Below are 17,992 nucleotides of genomic sequence, written 5' to 3'. Positions count from 1 at the left end.
TATTTAAATAAAAACTACAATATAAAAAGTAATGCTACCAGACAAGTTCTGGTCTTGCTAGCTACACCATCTCTATTCAAGAATTATTTTTCGAGCAGATTATACAACGAACCAAAACAATGTGCTCGAATAAAATGACAGCTCATGTGAAAACTGCTCGAATGGCTGCATTAAATTTTTCCGTAATTTTCAGCTTACCGATCGGTAACTAAAATTGCAAAAACTTACCAAAAAGTTTAGTTCCTAAAAAAATAAAACCGGATTGCGATACACGAACTTCTTTTTGGTTTACCTAACACATCTTTTTACATGAAACAAACATTTCATACAACGAAAATTCAAAAATAATAAGCACTTTTTTAACTTCAACTTTACACTGCAGTGCTGCCCCATGTTTTCTTGATGTAAATCGTATTAAATTTGAAAGAAAAAGTTTTTGTTTTGATCAAATTATTTGTTAGTTCCAATGTAGCAATTCAATTGCCGGACGCTGTAGTATACCCCAAAGGTGGTAATAGAAGGTTGACGCTAACCCAAACCCGTTTGTAAATGATGATCTTCAACGACCGCAAAATAGATAGCCTACTCAACTGGTGGAGATACCGTAAGAGCTAATCGAATAAGAGATATCGCAGAATTGGTAAACTCTCTCGAACTTATATGTGTGCCTGTACCGCAAGTTATGCCGGAAGCTTTGTGAAGTTGGACAGCTTGTCAAAACTGGTGGGAATATGAAGACACCTGAGACTTCAGAAGGCTTAGAAATAATTCGAACCAACCTCAACCACTAATGTGATGCCCAAGCGGTTTTTTGGCAGGAAATCTCACCAGACTAGTCGGGCTGTCTTCCTAGAAAATTTTACACTGATCGTAAAGAGCCGTCGGCAGTTCCTTTACGGGCTCCCACAAAATTGGTCCCATTGTCCGAATAAATGTTGGCACAGTATCCTCTTCTCCCAATAAATCGGCGTAGTGCTTGGAGGAACCGCTCCGTCGAAAGGTCCGAAACTAATTCAAGGTACACTGCCTTGGTAAAAAAGGCAGATGAAAACAGCTACGTAGGCCTTGGTTGCTGGTCGTCTTGGTGCCAAACGCAAGCACACTGGGCCGAAATAGTCAACTCCGGTCTTCATAAACGGTCTTGATTTCGTAACACGAAGGCAGCTCACCCATAAATTGTTGAAAAGGATTTGGCTTTGAGCGGAAACATTGTTTACAATAATGTATGATCTGGCGTGGAACGTTACGACCTCCAAGTGGCCAATACTTCAGGCGAACTGAACTTAGCAACAACTGTGATCCAGCGTGCATTAGCTTTTGATGGTAGTACTCGCTTTGTAAAAGGGTTTTGGCTATTTGGTGTTTGGTATCTCCCGACTTCTCCGATTTTCCTAATCGACCACCAACTCGAATAAGGTTTTCTGAAGATATTTGAGGAACGAACCACCGCAGCATCCATCAGCTAAACACTTCCATTTTTCGGAATATGTCTCCTGCTGTATTCAGCCTCCCGAAGTTCTACCACGGTTAAAAGGATTTGGTTCCGATTTCTTCAAGACTCGCATTAGAAGCATCCAGTACGCAGTGCATCGCAAAAGTTTGGTAAATGACGAAATATTGTTCACATAATCCATTCCGAAATCATTTTGACTAGTTGCCAGGTTCGCTGTTACAGGTCGTACTTCTGCATCTACTTCTTCGGTGCTAAAGCTGTTCGGGTGATGATTCTGTAGTAGCCATTCGGGACCATTCCACCTTAGATTGCTGTCCAGGATCTGGTCTGGTGGTTAATCCACGGGAAATTAAGTCTGCAGGATTCTGTATTCCTGGAACGTGTCTCCAAACACAATTCTCCGTCGCTGTTCGGATTTCTGTCCAGGAAGTTGGAACCGCCTTCAACCATTGTAGAACGAAAGTTGAATACGTCTAAAAATGCATATCCATCTGGGTCTTCAACGCATCTCGTACCTTGAAGGATAATTCGGCTTACAGAAGGGCTCCGCATAGCTCCAACCTTGGAATCGACTGGCATTTAAACGGAGCGACCTTCGATTTAGATGCTAGTAGATGTGCGAAGCTTCTCCCTTGATGCTTTTGATGCTTTTGATGTACACGCAGGCGCCGTATGCCTTCTCCGACGCATCCGAAAAGAAATTTAGCTCCATACGTACCGAATTTGGGATGACTGCACAACGTTGAATCTTAAAATTGTTCATCAAATGAAGCTGCTTCTACTTCAACGGGTACTAGTTGATCCCAGTCCAGCCTTTCTCCATTCTCGTTCAATTTCCACAACCTCTGCATAAATATCTTTGCGGTAATGGTTGTCTGTCCGAGGTTGCCTAGAGCTTTGACTGCAGGGTCTGGGTCGAGCTGTATCTCGTTACTATGCGGCAGCGCTAGGTCTTGCTCTTCTATTACGCGCAAGGTTGTCGTAGAATTTTAAGCGAATTTTCTCAGTCGGAACCCTCCACTCCTCGTTAGATTGATTAACTCCTGACATAGTTTTGAGGCTGTTCTTCCGTTATTTGTCCCGGTTATAACGTCGTCCATGTAGACGTCCTCCATAATAGTTTTGGCTCCGTTAGGAAATCTTTCCTGTCCATCTGTGACCAACTGTTTCAAGGTTCTAGTGGCAAGAAACGGTGCCGGTTTTGTTCCGTATGGAACTGTGGTCAATTCATAGGTCTTCACCTTCTTCGATGGATCCTTCCTCCACAGAAAAGCGGTACGTCTTCTTTATCGATTCCGATCTGCCTGAACATTTTTTCGATGTCCGCGACAATCATAATTTATTTCGTGCGGCAACGCATGATGAGAGCTCGTAGCTCGTCCTGGATTACGGGTCCTGCCAAGAGTGTTTCGTTTAGGGAAATGCCGGTGCTGCTCTTGCACGATGCGTCAAACACCACTCGAACCTTCGTTGTTGTACTGGCCAGTTTGATGACTGGATGATGTGGTAGATAGCAACGTTTTTCCGGGCCCACATGCACCCTGCGCATGTGCCCTAGCTGTATGTACTTCTTCATGAACGCGTTGTACTGACTCCGCAAATCTCGATCCCTCATCAATCTGCGGTCCAAGATACTCAGTCGCTGAAGTGCAATGTCTCGCGACTCGCCCATCGTCGAAAGCACCTGGTTCCGTCGTGACCTCATTCCAATTTTTGACCCAGATGACAATTTCTTATCAACACTCTCTATAGCTTTTCCTTAACCTTCATGTGAATTTCGGACTTACTTTTCACTTATATAGCCTGTTCCTTCTACCCGCTCATGGCGTCGACCCGCAACTCTGCAGTGGGGTCTACCGGCTAAGTCCCCATCTAGCAAAGAAATTTGGTATTGCTCCCTTCATCATCCCTGCGTAACTGCGTTTCCTACAACTGTGTAGTCTAAGAAAACTCCTCTTTCAAACCTTCCTCTCTACTTTTCTGAGGTAATCTCAACAGGTTATGAGCCTGGCACTAATGGAAAGGGAGAGAAGTTAAACGTCAACGTCAACGAGTAAACGTTGGAGTAGGAGCCAATGGAAGATCGTCGAACTGGAGACATTTGAAAGGGAGTCGAATAGAAAAAAAATTGGACGGTTGTCGAACCAGGAATCTACTGCGATATTGTTTGATCAATGGCATTGGAAATACGTCGTTGGAGACTAGCATGATTTCGTCAGACCAGGAGTAACTGAGAGGTTGTCGGACTGGGAACCAACGCAAGTGATTGAGAGGTTCTCTCGCCGGGACAATTTGAAATAAGACGGCAGGCACTTACAAGTCGTCATAGCAGAAGCCAATTAAAGGTTTTCGAACAAGAATCACTGTGAAATCGTTGGACGGAGAAGGTATGGAGCCCATTTCAAGCTCGTTGGAAGGTCGTCCCTCATCAACCAGGAAGATCGTCGAGGTAGGAGCCATTATAAGATCGTCGAACCAGGAACCAGGACGTTGGACCAGAACCTAGAGCAACGTTGAACAAAATGGGAAGCCAGAAATGTTTTCATCGAGCGAAACCGAAGGAAAATATTTGCACAGTTTATTAAATTTCTAGTAGTTCCCTAAGGGAGTCATCTGAGACCAATGGAGTTCTTCATTTTCTGTCAAGACGATTTCAGATTTTTTGAAGTTTCAAACCTCAATAGGCATTTCTTGTGGTTGTCAAAAATTCCAGTAGCTCTGGAGGCACAATTTTCTGTTGCTTAATCGAAATTTTCAAGTATCAGCTATAACTACAAATAGTAACGATTCAGTATTATGACCGCAAAAATGTACTAGCAACAAAATCTAATACCAAAAAAGTAAAAATCAACAACATCACTCACGTGTAATCATCCGCCAGCAGCATCGAGGGTTTCTTGTTTGGGACCGCTGCCACCGCCGTCACCGCCGCCGCCACCTCCTCCCGGTAGGCCGTATCCTGCTGCTGCTGCTCCTCCTGGTCGAAGGTATCCCGTTCGGCCGCCACGATCACGTCGGCCATGTCGGCGGCCGTTATCCCGCCATTGGGGTGCTGTATCCTCCGGGCCACATCGTTCGAAACGAGCGAAAAACTCAAACTGACTCCGCTGTCCTCCGATTCCTGGGCGTTCGGGGTGACGTTCGATCTGCGGGAGGGGTAAAGAATGTTTAAGTGTGGTCGTAGCTACGAGATTGGGGTTCCCGGTTTTCCAAAATTGCACCGCGCACCGTGTATTCACCACGCACGGGTTTAAGGTTTCCATTTGGGGTTTTCACAGAGAGAAGAAAGCCGCCGGGCACCTTTCCGCCGATGATGTCACGGTTCTTTTTTTTAATTTATAAAAATAAAAGCGATAAGCACCCCACAACCTTAAAACTACAGTTTCATTTTTGTTTTACCAAAATCCGGTGAACCAAAAAGAAGATTTTTTTTTTAAATATATACAGAAAAAATCAGTTGGTATGAGTGATGATAGTATAGCGATGCGCAGTAGTAGAAGTAGTACATACAGAGATCACCGTTTGGTAGTACTAGGAGATGCAATTGTTTTGTTTTTTTTTTTAACTTCTCTCAAATAGGAAAAATGAAGGAATTGGAAGGTAATTACCCGTTGCGATGGTAGTTGTTGTGGTTGTTGTAGCTGTTGTTGTGGTAATATTTGGACGAGCGCATGTACTCTTCTTGCTCCCTGGAACGTGGATTCATGTTACCTTTGTCCCTGGAGTCGATCATACCTCGTCTTGTGGGGTAGGAGGGGGAGATTCGAGTTCGGTTTCGATATCATTGGTTTGATGGGCAGGAATTTTTTGAGTTTTTGTTTTGTGGTTATGATTGGTCCAAATTTTGAATTAATTTTTTTTTTTTGATTGAGGTACAATTCCAGAGCCCATCATTTTTGTTGCGAAGAGAGCATGGCGCAATAGGCGGAAAAGGTAGCAGAATTGCATTGTTAATATTGAGAAAGAGTGCAAATTTTTATATCGAAGTAACTGGCTGGTGAACGTCGTATTAGCTAAGTTTTGAATAAAGTCGTGGTTTATACAAAGGCAAGTGCAAGGGAAGTCATTCAAGTCAGTACATGCTAATCGAAACGTGCAAACATTTATACAATCGTGAATTAGAGTACAAAAAGGAAACTTAAAGCAACCGGTCATCGAAGAAAGGTGCCTCGGTTCTTGTAAATACTTAGTTTCCCCTATTTTTCGAAGTCTCGTCTGTGTTTCCAAAGTATGTATAGTTTTTTGTTCGTTTCCTCAAAGTACAATCTGACTTCCTTCAAAAACTCTTCCTTTGGACATCTCTTATTTTTGAGTCTAGTACCACAAAAAAGGGCAAACATTAGAACAATCAAATGGGCTCCAAGAGTAATCTAAATTTTTACGAAAAATTATCACAGTTACAAAGGAAGGAATACTTCACACATGATGCAAGTGACTGTTGTTCTACCGTTTGGACATGAGTCGGGTTGATTGCTAAATCTAGCACCGTCGAAAGCGCGATACTCACCGATTGCTGATATCCGGGTGGATGACGTTCTTCTTGTAGTGACTGATTCGAGGCTTCTTGGAATTGGGCATGCTGCCGACGAGATTGTTGTCTTCGTTGGCCGCGGCCGAGGGCCTCTTGCCGCCGGCCGGCGGAGGACTGTTACCGTTGTGCGCACTGGACGGACTCTGGCCGGACGAGGAACCGCCATCCGAGCCGCTGAGAGGAGGTGTCAGGTTTTGAGGTTTCCGCCTGTAATAAAAAATTTAAAAACAAAATGGTTAGACATGTGACGGAATTTTAAGGGGGAAGAGCTCGAAGGAACCTCTTGAGTATCTGCCGGTCCTGCTCGGAGTAGAATGGCCAGTCTTCTTGCACGTCGTTCCAGATGTGCCGGTGCAAGTAGTACACGTTGTCCTTCATACTGGCAACGGTCGACAGTACCTGCTGCACGCGATCTACTTCCTGCGGACGGACACCATCTGAGTTGGATGAAGTTTTGAAAAGTTTGTAGGGGAGAGATTGGTACAGTTTAGTCAGTGAGGTTACTGTTTATAGCAGAACGTTTAAAGGTTTGTTGAATAGAATAGTTTGTGTGATGTTTTTACAAGTAGTAGAAGCTATTAAAGCTTCAGTCAAACGAAGTACTAGAATAAGTACTCATATTCTAGTACTTCATTGATATTTTAATTCCATTACATCACACAAACTACCGTCAATGGAAACCGTTCAATTTACCTTGCCGTATTTTGGCGTACAGTTCCGGCTTTTTCCAAGGTCTCACTGCTAGTAGATGAACCAACCTTTCCCTGTTAAATTCGGTAGAAAACACGGAAAAAAATCGTCAGTCAAAATGGGATATGTTTTAGGGAAACTCGTGTCAATACAAAAAAAAACAGCTGAACGAAAGCAGTACCAGATTAGATCAACCAAAAGGTTACGGAGACACCACAAAGTGGTAGGTATACTTACCTAAGCGACCGCTTCATAATCTCCGTCGTAGGGGCTTTGCCGTGCTGGGTCCGCCCATTGGAGAGTCGTTGGTTGTTGGGCGGGACGCCATTTTCAGACTTTTGCTGTTGCGGTTGCTGCTGCTGCTGCTGCTGGGGAGGATCATGGATCGTGTGCTGGTAGCCGGGTTTCGGTTGCTGCACCGCCGCCTGGGACGACAGACTGTTGCTGTGCCCGTTGGTCGTGCTGTTGCTGTGCAAACCGTTGAGTTTCGGTAGTTTTGGTGATGTGGAGAGGTTGTTGCTGCCATAGCTGGTTCCGTTACTGTGGCCGTTCAAGTGACTGTGGTTGTTGTTATTGTTGCTACTATTGTTGTTGTTGTGGTGGTGGTTGTTTGCGCCAAGCGCGGGAACTGACGATGCTAAACTATTATTACTATTACTACTACTACTATTTACTAGCGCACTGTTGCCGTTGTAGCTGTTGTTGCTGGAACTGTGCAGCGAATCACGTTTGCTTAAGACTGAATTACTACTAGGAATGTGACGAGTAGTTGGGTTTTTTAACTTCACTTTCCGCCCGATGTCGGTTTGGTTCGGCTTGATTTCCCTTGTACTGAAATGAGAACAAAGAGAGAGAGAAAAAAACACGGATTTAGAATTTTTGACGAATAAATTACTCTTTTGTTTAACATTACTTTTAGCTGCCATACACTTCTTTGAACCTTTCTTTTGGGATACATGTTCTGAGAAGAGGTAAATGTTTTTGTCGAAGGAAAACGATGCGATATAGTTAATTTTAATAAAAACTTTTGGAACATCGCTGGTGAGCTGGCAACAATAACAAACTTCTGGCAATCTAGTACTTCACTTTTCTTTGTCGGAAGTCTTTAGGAAGTCGAAAGTCCGGACTTCCGAAGAAAAATCTAGTGCTGGCTCGTTGATATCAAGAAGATTTGATATTCTGTATAATTTTTGGTACTAGTTTTCTTCTTTTCATTATTGTTTCGTTTGCTTGGTGAGCATTCTAATATTTTCATAAGAAATTTCATAAGAAAAACGAAATAATCTCAACATCAACAACAAAGGCTTTGTTTGATTGGTGGTACTAGAATTTGGTGACTGACACTAAATGCATATGAAGGTTTTTAATTTTTATTTATTCATGAATTTAACAACTTAATTTTGAGTTCAATAAAACGAACGTGCAGTGCACAAGTGTTTGCTATACTGGGCCGTTTCGAAAAAGGCCCGCATGAAAAGGTAGATAAGACCAAGCCCACCGGGCGTTGCCATTTCGATCGGTATTTAAGATGGTTTGATGGGTTGCGTTTTTATCTACTTACTGATTTTCGCACCCATTGTTGCCATCCAGGTTGCTATTTATATTTGTTTATTTTCTTATAGCGACGACTGGCTGCGTTGCTACCGGGTTGCTACATAAACGCATCCTGTAACAACCTACTGCTCGAATGCTATTTCTCGAATCAAGTTAGCGACTGCTGGTGCGATGATCGGTTGATGGATATGTTGCTGAATGTGCTCGATTCGTGGTTTAGCAACCATTGGGTGGGCTTGGTCTAATAAGATATTTTCCGTTCTATTCCAGTTATAGGACACTTTTTAAAACTTATCAAAAACAAATCTATTATCGTTTGCTAAAATAAAACCAACGAACCCTACTAAAACAAGCTCAAGCTAGAAACGACGGAAACACAAACAGGGGGGTTGATTTATCCATATCACGTTTGATTGATCGGCTAATCGGGTAGCTTGCCCTTTACAAATTGACGCCCCCTAGTCTATTACTCCCAAACACAGTTGTCTGTCTTTCTGTCTATTCCTCAACCTCATGAAAAGTCAATCAACTATCGGAGTAAGTTCGCAGAAAGGAGGCTCATGATATCAATTATCACGAGGCACTCGGGATACCCTCGAAGAGGAACAGATAAACGTTAAAGGTAGGTATAAGGACCTACTTGAAGAGTTTTTGTGTTTTCACAGAAACACTTCACATTTCGAAAACTTTGCGCCAAACACCGCTAAAGAGCAGCGTTACAACGGCAACATGTGCGTGTCCGAAACAGCGCGTCTTTTTTACGACTGCCATTTAGGAGTAGCGCGATGCGCCGCACTTTTACTTTTACTACTCCCTCTCGTTACTAATTTTTCATCCCATTCGAGCAGCAGTTCAATTAGAAGATTTAAGTACTCAGAGCTGGTACTACCTTGCCACTGAATTTTAACACGCGGATTTGTCGAGTTGTGTTTTATGAGTCTAACTAACTGCTAGTTGAGGAGGCGTAAGAAATTTTCTACAAGTGCTGAGGAATATACAATAATAATTTTTCAATTTTATTACCCGCTGCCACCGGGTAATAATAGGTTCTGACAGTTTCCTTATTGGATTTGTTAATATAAAATAAGATAAAGGTACGTGGGCGGAAGTCCGCATTTTCTTTGCATGCTAGCTTATGATTCACGAACAGTTAGAAATTAAATTTCGTGTCCTAATTTCCTAGTTGAGTTTTCCAAACCAAATCTTAGCTGGTTCAAAAAATTTTAACCCATTTTAACAAAAGTTTAAGCCATTCTACTCTAACAACATATTTGTTCCATAAAAAAAGTATGAAGCAATGTACAGTTGAAGAAAACGCGTGAGTGGAGTAAAATGTTTGTTTGTCATCCGGGATGATCACTAACTAGGGCCGTATGTAATTATCCAATCAACTTGTCCCCAAAGTCTATCAATCTTGTTAGGGGACAGTAGCGCGGCTTTGAATTGCAAAGATCAAAATCAGTGAACTAAATTAAAAGTGATTTTTTTATATAGATTAGTGGCAAAGCATGTGATTCACAATCAAAGAACCTAGGATCAAATCTTGATAACACGTTCTCGATTTTTTTTAAAAGTTCAAAACTGTTCAAAACCAAAAATTCGAGCCACATTAGCAACGGGATAGCCCTTCGGGCAGTTTTTTGTCCCCCAAAGTCTATCCCATTTGGCGGGGGATAACCCTTCTTTTGATGTGTAACCACGTATCACCAGCAGCTGACCGAGTGACATGTTTGAACAATTTTGACGGATAGGATTTAGCTGTGTGACGAGCAAAAATCAACAAATGTTATGCTTTTCGTTCATTGGCTTTCCATAACCCACCCAGACCCAGGGATTTTGCACTTTCCGTTCGTACCAACCAGCAACATGTTGATTGTAATTTTTCCATTCGGATCCGTGGGACTTGTGTTGTGTTTACCAACAGTCAACATACTCTCTGGAGATCATGCTTGTTGGTTTTGTCGTTTTTATGAACATGGAACGAGACATGATTTATTGGAAATTGGATCAATGTTTTCGGGGAGAGAAGAAGTGGATGGAAGAAGAGCACGACAATGTTTGGATGAACGCTTATCTAATAATCATAACCCTTTTTACGACCGACACACTAAATATACATGGTTTTGCTGTTATTACGAGTTGGACGACAAGGAACAAGATCCAGGCAAGACTCGAATTTTGTAATACCTTCGGTTAATATTTGGTTGAATAACAAGCGAACATTTGACATCTTTTATTTAAATTTCGAGATTTAAAAAAACCATAAATCTTGAAGGAAGAAACCAGCCCCGATAGGAAGCTTTGGTTCTAGGGAATCTATCTTGAATCACACGGACCCATGAAAAGTGCCATATTGCCTTACACTGCTAAAATATTCGAGCCAGAAATCCTTAATGAGTTTACCGACCGCGAGGATTGAGAAAAAGTTTCTCACTCAGTTCGATTAGATTCGTAAATTGATGATAATAAAACCGCGAGGTGGAGAATAATAGTGTCACAGAAAACAGATATACCCATGGTCCATAACCATACCCATAGGTACCACATCAAGGCAGGAGTTTGCCGGTACCACTACTGTATTTGACATGAACAGTGTTGGAAAAAGTATGTAATCTCTATTCTGAAAGGGTGAAAATGTTTGTACTACTTAGAATCGGGCCGCATATAATTTCCGATTTCTTCATGAGAACTGACTGTTTAACACACTATCCTTCAATAGTGGAAGGTCTATTCGCGCTCAGGCAACACTCATAGACGAGACCACTTCAGCAATACCTCTCATCATTACGACTCGAAGCCTGAACTCTCCTCTAACGACTTGAGAATCGACATCTCCTCGCAATGACTCGAGGTTCCCACATAAACTTTCCCTCTTCGTAACTAGAGGCCTGATATCTCCTCCAACGACTCGATATCCGACCCGATCCGATTCCATCGGATCGGGCATCGACTCGAGGTTGACGTATACATATGAACCTTTCTTTGCACGACTCAAGGCCCGCCCTCGTATTGACTCGAGGTAAACACTTATTGCCTCCTCTTGCTACTCGAGATCCGACCTCTTATCGTGAAGACGTGGGGTTGACCACACAAACCTCTTCTCCTGAAGACGCGAGGCCTGACCTCTCCTGGCCACGAGAACTGATCTGGTACCATTACAGTATATCAAAGGTTGTAGTGGCAGCTAGCTAGATCGGGTAGGATTCTCACAGGGCCTTCGTATGACTTGCTAAACGGCAAAACTATATCCTGAATACATTTCTATTTGTAAACTTGTCCATACATGGTTATTCAAGTGATGAAAACTGTTGTCTTCTTCCCATAGCCAAAAACAAACAATTGTCACATATATAACTTGGCTTGGCAAATCATCAACTTACTCGTAAATTTATCCGAGAAAACAAATTTTAGCAAGGTAAATTTTCTGACTTGGGATTTGTTAATCTCGGAGTTTGAACGCCTTGGCGACCATACCTCCTGAGTCCAGACCATGTTGAGTTTTCAACGAGGTTGTTCAGAATTATTTCTCCTCTCTCGTGTTTCATCTTGAATAACTTTTCAACGCGTGTACCAATCTTCAGGAAATTTTTACCACTACACTAGATAAACAAACATCAAAACGTTGCCATTAGTTTCTCGGTACGACAACAAGAGGCGCTGCAATAATCGACCAGCTAATAAGTGGGGCAAACCAAGGCTACTCATCAGGTACAGCTCCCTAATCTACCTATAAAATTACTAAAATTCAGAGAAATACACGTGGTAAGTTGTCAATTTGGGCTCGTATCTTGCTCTAAACCTGGGTTCCATGCATGTTAAAAATTCAACTTGTAAAGTTCAAGTGAGCTGTAGTGAGGAAACCCTTACAACAACATAGACTACCTTACGCAGCAAAGTCAAGAGTCTTCAGAGTTTGTTACGGACTAACCGTAGCAACAATTTAAATGCGAACCTTCATGTGCTGGGGCCTCGGATTTTGAATTGTATAACGGTTAGGGAAATTTGTAAATATACAGAGGTCCCTCGTCCCAACCAATGTCCCCCATCCCTCATCTGTCAGAACTCAGCGACAACATCATCGTTCGGCTGGAATACTGGCAACCCTTCTTCGATGACATTTCCTGAGCGAGCGAGAAGAGGCGCTGAAAGAAAAGGTCATTCAAAGTGTGGTCGCTGATCGGTGCGGACGTCCAAATCCGTCCGCCTGCAAACCAACAAATAACCACGTGGCACTCGTCAAAACGTGCCAGCAGCCTTCGTGCCAGCAATCCAAGGCTCCTTCACCAGACCGGTCCGGTATCCCAAGGCTTAACTGCAAGGTCACCGACGGGCCCAGCCATCTAACGGCCCCATCAAGTCCCAGCTCCAAGGACCCCGCGGCCACACCAAGCTCTCGGCCCACCAGAACCGCTGCTCCGAAGGTCCGGGCTATCACCTCTTGCTCTTTTTGCAAAGCATTTTTCCAGTGTATTTTCAAATCAATCGCCAACTGGAGATCAAATTAGCGCAGCTGTCACACGATTGCCCACCGATGTTTTAAATCTCGACGTGTTTGTTGTTACCGAGGAAATGGTTTTCGATGCTATAAAAAATTTGAAATATTCTACATCAGCTGGACAGGATGGAATTCCTGCGTGTGTGTTAAAAAAGTGTTGCACTTTACTTGTAAAGCCCCTTACTTGTATTTTCAATAAGTCCTTACAACAACAGCAGTTTCCTGCCTCCTGGAAAAGATCCTTCATGAGCCCAATCTTTAAGAAAGGTGATAAGCAAGAGGTGCGCAATTATCGAGGTGTCACATCGCTAGCTGCCTGCTCGAAGGTCTTAGAGAGAATTGTCAACGATGTAATGTTTTCAGCTTGCCGGAACTGGATTTCGGACAATCAACACGGTTTTTTCCCGAAACGCTCGGTTACATCAAACCTGGCAGTATTTACATCATTCTGCATATCCAATATGGATTGTGGCAAACAAGTCGACGCAATTTATACGGACATCACTGCGGCATTTGATTCAGTTAATCACTTGATTTTACTTTCAAAATTAAAACGCCTGGGATTATCTGAGAGATTATGCGCCTGGATCAGAAGCTACTTAACTAATCGTCGTCTCGCTCGGATCTTCTGAATCTCCCGATTTCATTCCGACTTCAGGGGTACCACAAGGAAGTAATTTGGGCCCTTTATTGTTCACCCTGTTCTGTAATGATATTAACATGCTGCTTGTTGGATGCGGAGTACTCATGTACGCGGACGATTTGAAATTTTTTTTGGTCATTAACAGCTTGGCAGATTGTCAGATATTACAGCAATTCCTCGATACGGTTGTAAATTGGTGTGCTGTTAACTTACTGGCCTTAAGCGTCTCTAAGTGCTGTATCATAACATTTGGGCGCAAGAAACTTCCATTTTTGTACAACTACAATATCCAGGGCGAATTCCTACGTCGTGTTGATCAAATTAAGGACCTTGGCGTTGTTTTGGATAGTCATATGACATTTAAGCGTCACTACTGTGCTACACTTGAAAAGGCTAACCGAATGCTGGGATTTGTCATACGTCTGAGTAAAGAATTTACAGATCCTATTTGCCTACGAGCTCTGTATTGTTGCCTGGTCCGTTCAATACTGGAATCTGCAAATCTTGTGTGGTGGCCATTTGAAGCTACATGGGTAGCGCGTTTTGAAGCTGTTCAACGGAAATTCGTTCGTTATGCTCTGCGTGATCTACCGTGGGATAATCCTCGAAACCTGCCACCTTATGCACAACGTTGCGCTTTGCTTGGCCTTCACACGCTGTCGGATCGCCATTCTATCGGTCAATCACTATTTGTAGCGAAAATTCTCAGAAACGAAATCGACTGTTCTTGGATACTCTCCCGCTGTAACATTTATGCCCCAGAAAGAGCTCTGCGAAACCGTGACTGGCTTTCACTGGAATCGAGAAATACACGCTATGGCAGCAACGACCCCTTACGTTCCGCAAAAATTAGCTTCTTACGCCATTATGCTCTCTTTGACTTTAATGTCTCAACTGCAACATTTAAACGCTTGATCGAATCTAACATAAGTGACCAGTTAAGAAGCTAGAAATCTCAAAATGTAAGTTTAGATAGACCTAGATTTAAGTAAACCATTAAGACGCTTACGTCAGATGGTCTTTTTTATAAACAATAAACAATAAACAAAGGTTGTTTTCAAGAACATCACCCTGCCCCTAGTTCCGGCCCTGCAAACCGTGGAGGTTAGCTTGGCGCGCCTTCAACCGAGTCATCGGGAGGAGGAACTACCCTGCAATCCCGATAGATCCGGCAGTGCATTACCGGTCGGGAGAGTAGGGCGCGCTGGTAGTTCGGCCTCGGAGAGTACCCTCGTGGTGCAGATATCACCACGTGCGTCCATGGGCCAGGCATTCCCCGGGAGGATCACACGACCCAAACACCAACTCGTCAATGCGCATGGTCATCGGCATCGCTCGGGATCCCGCCAGCATACACCGGCAAGTAAAATTTCCGTGAATGGGCCCCAACATTCCCTTATCCCTGAACCCTTTCCCCCTAAAATGTTACCCTGAATAAATTGTTAAAAATGTACACGTCACTTGTGAGTATACGTCCGAAACCCCTGGTACATATTGGTTCTAGTTTCGTCAGTTTGCTTGCCCTTCCTCCCCAGGTCGTTTGTCCACTCCCCAGCAAGTGAAGCCGACCCTGAGGTAACGAGTGACTGAGCTAGCCGTCGTTACAAGTTCAAGTCCTTATTCGGGCGCCATTAGAACTCTGTGAGGTCCCAGAAAAATAGTTTCAAAATGCTATTTGGTTCGTGAGCTACACTGATAGACATGGTTGGCATTTCTCTTCAGTTCGGCTTGTCCAGTGAAAGAGAGAACAATTTTGTTACTACTGTTCCTTCGAAGCTGTGCGGAGTGCGGAGATAGATAAATCGCACTGTCTGTCAACAAGAGTGAGAAAGATTCTACACACAAGAGTAAGCGAGAGCATAAAAATCTGCTGATGAAGATAAATCTCTTCTCGGGAAAATTATATTGCACATAATATGTGTAAAGGAGAAATCTGAGAGCTAATAAATTTTTTGTACTTTTACGAGAAGGACGCGCTGCTAAGAACGCTTTCTTCGACAATCATTTTTGAAGAAGAAGAGAGCTGGTAGAGTTGAAACACGTACAGCTTCATCTAGACAAACAGGTTTTTGAATTATTTTTTGGTTAAAATTCTGTACGTACAGAAGAAAGATTGTCAGGAATTTGTATACATTAGTACAGATTTTCACCATTTAAAAAAAAAAAGACAATGAAAAACGTTTGAAATGGGAAATCGAAACCAAAGCGATAGGACATTTATTAAGAAAAGGAGATAGTTAAGATTTATGTGAACTTCATCAACTATGAGAAATAATATCAGATTTTCCACTTATGATCTTTTTTGTTGTTGGAACAGATTTTGGTACCGATTTTTGATCAAAAGTTCAGGTTTAAAAGACTTTTTTAAGTGAAAGTACAGATTTTAATGTGGCAATGTTGCCAGTGGAGAATAAATTGTTTTTACTTTTTGTTCGTTGTGTGAATTATATTGCATACATACAGGCGAAATGCAGGAACTGTAAACCCCTTAACACAATCAAATGAAACAAAAAGGCTGGTCTGCATATTATATCTAAAAACAATGGCTTAAAGTATTTTATTACAGTTTGTTTGATGTTTTCATCTTTAAACCACAAATTCAAGTAGATAATTTAGAAATTTTTTTTTTTTGATAATCAAGACAAATCAATACATTTTACTCACTGTTTTCAAAATAATCAGGACATATTAAACATTAAAAAAAACAGCAAAGCACACCCTCAAAAACAGGACAAACCCTGAAAAATCAGGACATCTGGTACCCCTGGTTGTTAAGGAGTTAAAACTATAATTTTATTCGTTTACACTGAGGTGTACAATTAAAGACCTACGGAGCTCTTGGCTAGAATTCTCTTTCTCACACCGAGATAAGAGAGCAGCTCTCTAGTGTAAGAACACTAGCTATTCGAGTCGCTTATAGCCAAGGTTGCCAACATTTTTTTTTTTTCAAAATTCAGGGACATGAGAACAAAAATCAGGGTACAAGGGTTTAACAGCAATTTCGGTCGACGTGAGGACCTTTTTTTTGGTCATAAAGCCACATTTTGACCTAGCGCTGATGTGGTTCTACTAGGCTGGCGCGAGTCTGGTAACCCAGGTGTACTGGGTTCGATTCCCGGTATCGGCAAGAAACACTTTTGGGTTCGAATCTCATAAGTTGCCGACCGGCATTCCAAAGGTTTGATAGACTAGGGTGTAAAACGGCTTAGTGCTGAAAAAAGCCAGAATCAAGCCCTTGAAGATGTAGTTTGAAAAAAAAATACAACTTCTTCAAAGTCAATATTTAAACAAATTTTGTTTTCACAAGCTCTAAGGCATTTTTGTATTAACACATTGCTGACCAAATACGAGATATCTCGTTTTATCGCTTGCCGCGAGTGTGCCAAACTCAGATGTATAGCTCAAATTATTTGAGTTTTATAATAGAGCTACATTGTACTATTGAAGTACACTCGCGACGACCGAACTCCATGATGTTCGGCCGCGTGGCAAATGTAAACAATAACAGAGAGCCGCAAGTGAAAGAGAACGTCAGTTTGCTATTGTTCTAGAATCACTCTTCTTTGTTTTCACTTCTGGAATTGTTGCCAGTTGAACAGATAGGAAATCATTAGTGTAGTGTTGCCAATATGACTGATGGATATTATTCAAGCATATATCGATCACTATTGTAACCTGACCTTAATACATGACTTGACGAGATAAATGTGATTATATTATTGTCATGTATGAAAACTTCTAGAATGAAAGTAGTTTATGAAATGTAAACTATTAGTTGTTGCTTCATTGAGAACCAAACTTAGACTAACTTTTGTACTGTCAATTTCATGGTTTTTATAATGCACCAGCTAGTAAACGATTGCTGTGATTAAACATAAATGGAAATTCAAATATGTAATGATTGCTTTGATCAAACAATTATCAGTTTCCGATACAAATAGTATTCTACTTTATTTGATATCATGCCATCTACAAAATTAAACATAACACTTTAGATAACTCAAAGATACCAAATTCATAGAATTCGGCTCAGGAGTTTCTTAGACAAGGTTTCCGGGCTTAGATTTCTTCGCAGTCCTTTGTATGTTAAGTTAACTCATTAAAGTCTTGCCGTTTCATTACTTGAAAGACTGCTTAGCACACTTCCGGATAAATCCAGTAATGTTAGTTTTTGACAACGAAAAACTACTGGCATATCAAGAGTAAACTTTCCCAAACTTAGCAAAGAATGAAACCAAACTACCTGAACCTGGTTCAACACGAGCAATCACTCAAATGATGCAAAATCTAGCAAAGGAAAAAAAATGGTCCATCAAATCCATTAACGCTTCATCATTTAATACAACAAGTTGAAAGTTTCAACGAATGCTTGCCGTTCACAATTAAGCGAGCTTCAAGATCCTTGAATTGCGTTTGATCGCAACCCAGACATTCGGGGAGGCCAAATAATTTGCGTACTGCGTCGCTGCCATCGTCGTCGACTTGCAAGTAGTTGGAAGGCAAATGAGCTGCGGCAAGCACTGCCGTTCTAAGCAAGATTGTCCCATGTGGAAAAACGGGCAAACGAGAAAAACGCGATTGAAATATCAGCTGTATTTCCAACTTTTCTCTCAAACTAAAAATTCA

The 17,992-nt window shown here is 42.0% G+C and overlaps 1 protein-coding gene across 9 annotated transcripts in view; it reads right to left on the bottom strand.

Moving 5' to 3' along the window:
• The window catches only part of LOC129746624 (RNA polymerase II elongation factor Ell), a 259,948-nt gene that overhangs the window by 23,053 nt on the left and 218,903 nt on the right, over positions 1-17,992 (bottom strand). For 8 of the 9 annotated variants that reach the window (XM_055740396.1, XM_055740400.1, XM_055740398.1 and 5 more), the window contains exons 4-9: positions 6,912-7,505; positions 6,678-6,748; positions 6,265-6,421; positions 5,961-6,191; positions 5,062-5,193; positions 4,318-4,599 (exon numbers count right to left, since the gene is read on the bottom strand). In XM_055740396.1, the coding sequence (XP_055596371.1) occupies positions 4,318-4,599; positions 5,062-5,193; positions 5,961-6,191; positions 6,265-6,421; positions 6,678-6,748; positions 6,912-7,505 (1,467 nt within the window). The remainder of the gene's footprint in view (positions 1-4,317; positions 4,600-5,061; positions 5,194-5,960; positions 6,192-6,264; positions 6,422-6,677; positions 6,749-6,911; positions 7,506-17,992) is intronic. The other variant, XM_055740405.1, reaches the window with a different exon arrangement.

Source organism: Uranotaenia lowii, chromosome 2, assembly GCF_029784155.1.
Source record: "Uranotaenia lowii strain MFRU-FL chromosome 2, ASM2978415v1, whole genome shotgun sequence".
Lineage (NCBI taxonomy): Eukaryota > Metazoa > Arthropoda > Insecta > Diptera > Culicidae > Uranotaenia > Uranotaenia lowii.
The sequence above is the reverse complement of the archived record's forward strand: the minus strand, read 5'-3'. Positions and strand labels throughout refer to the sequence as shown.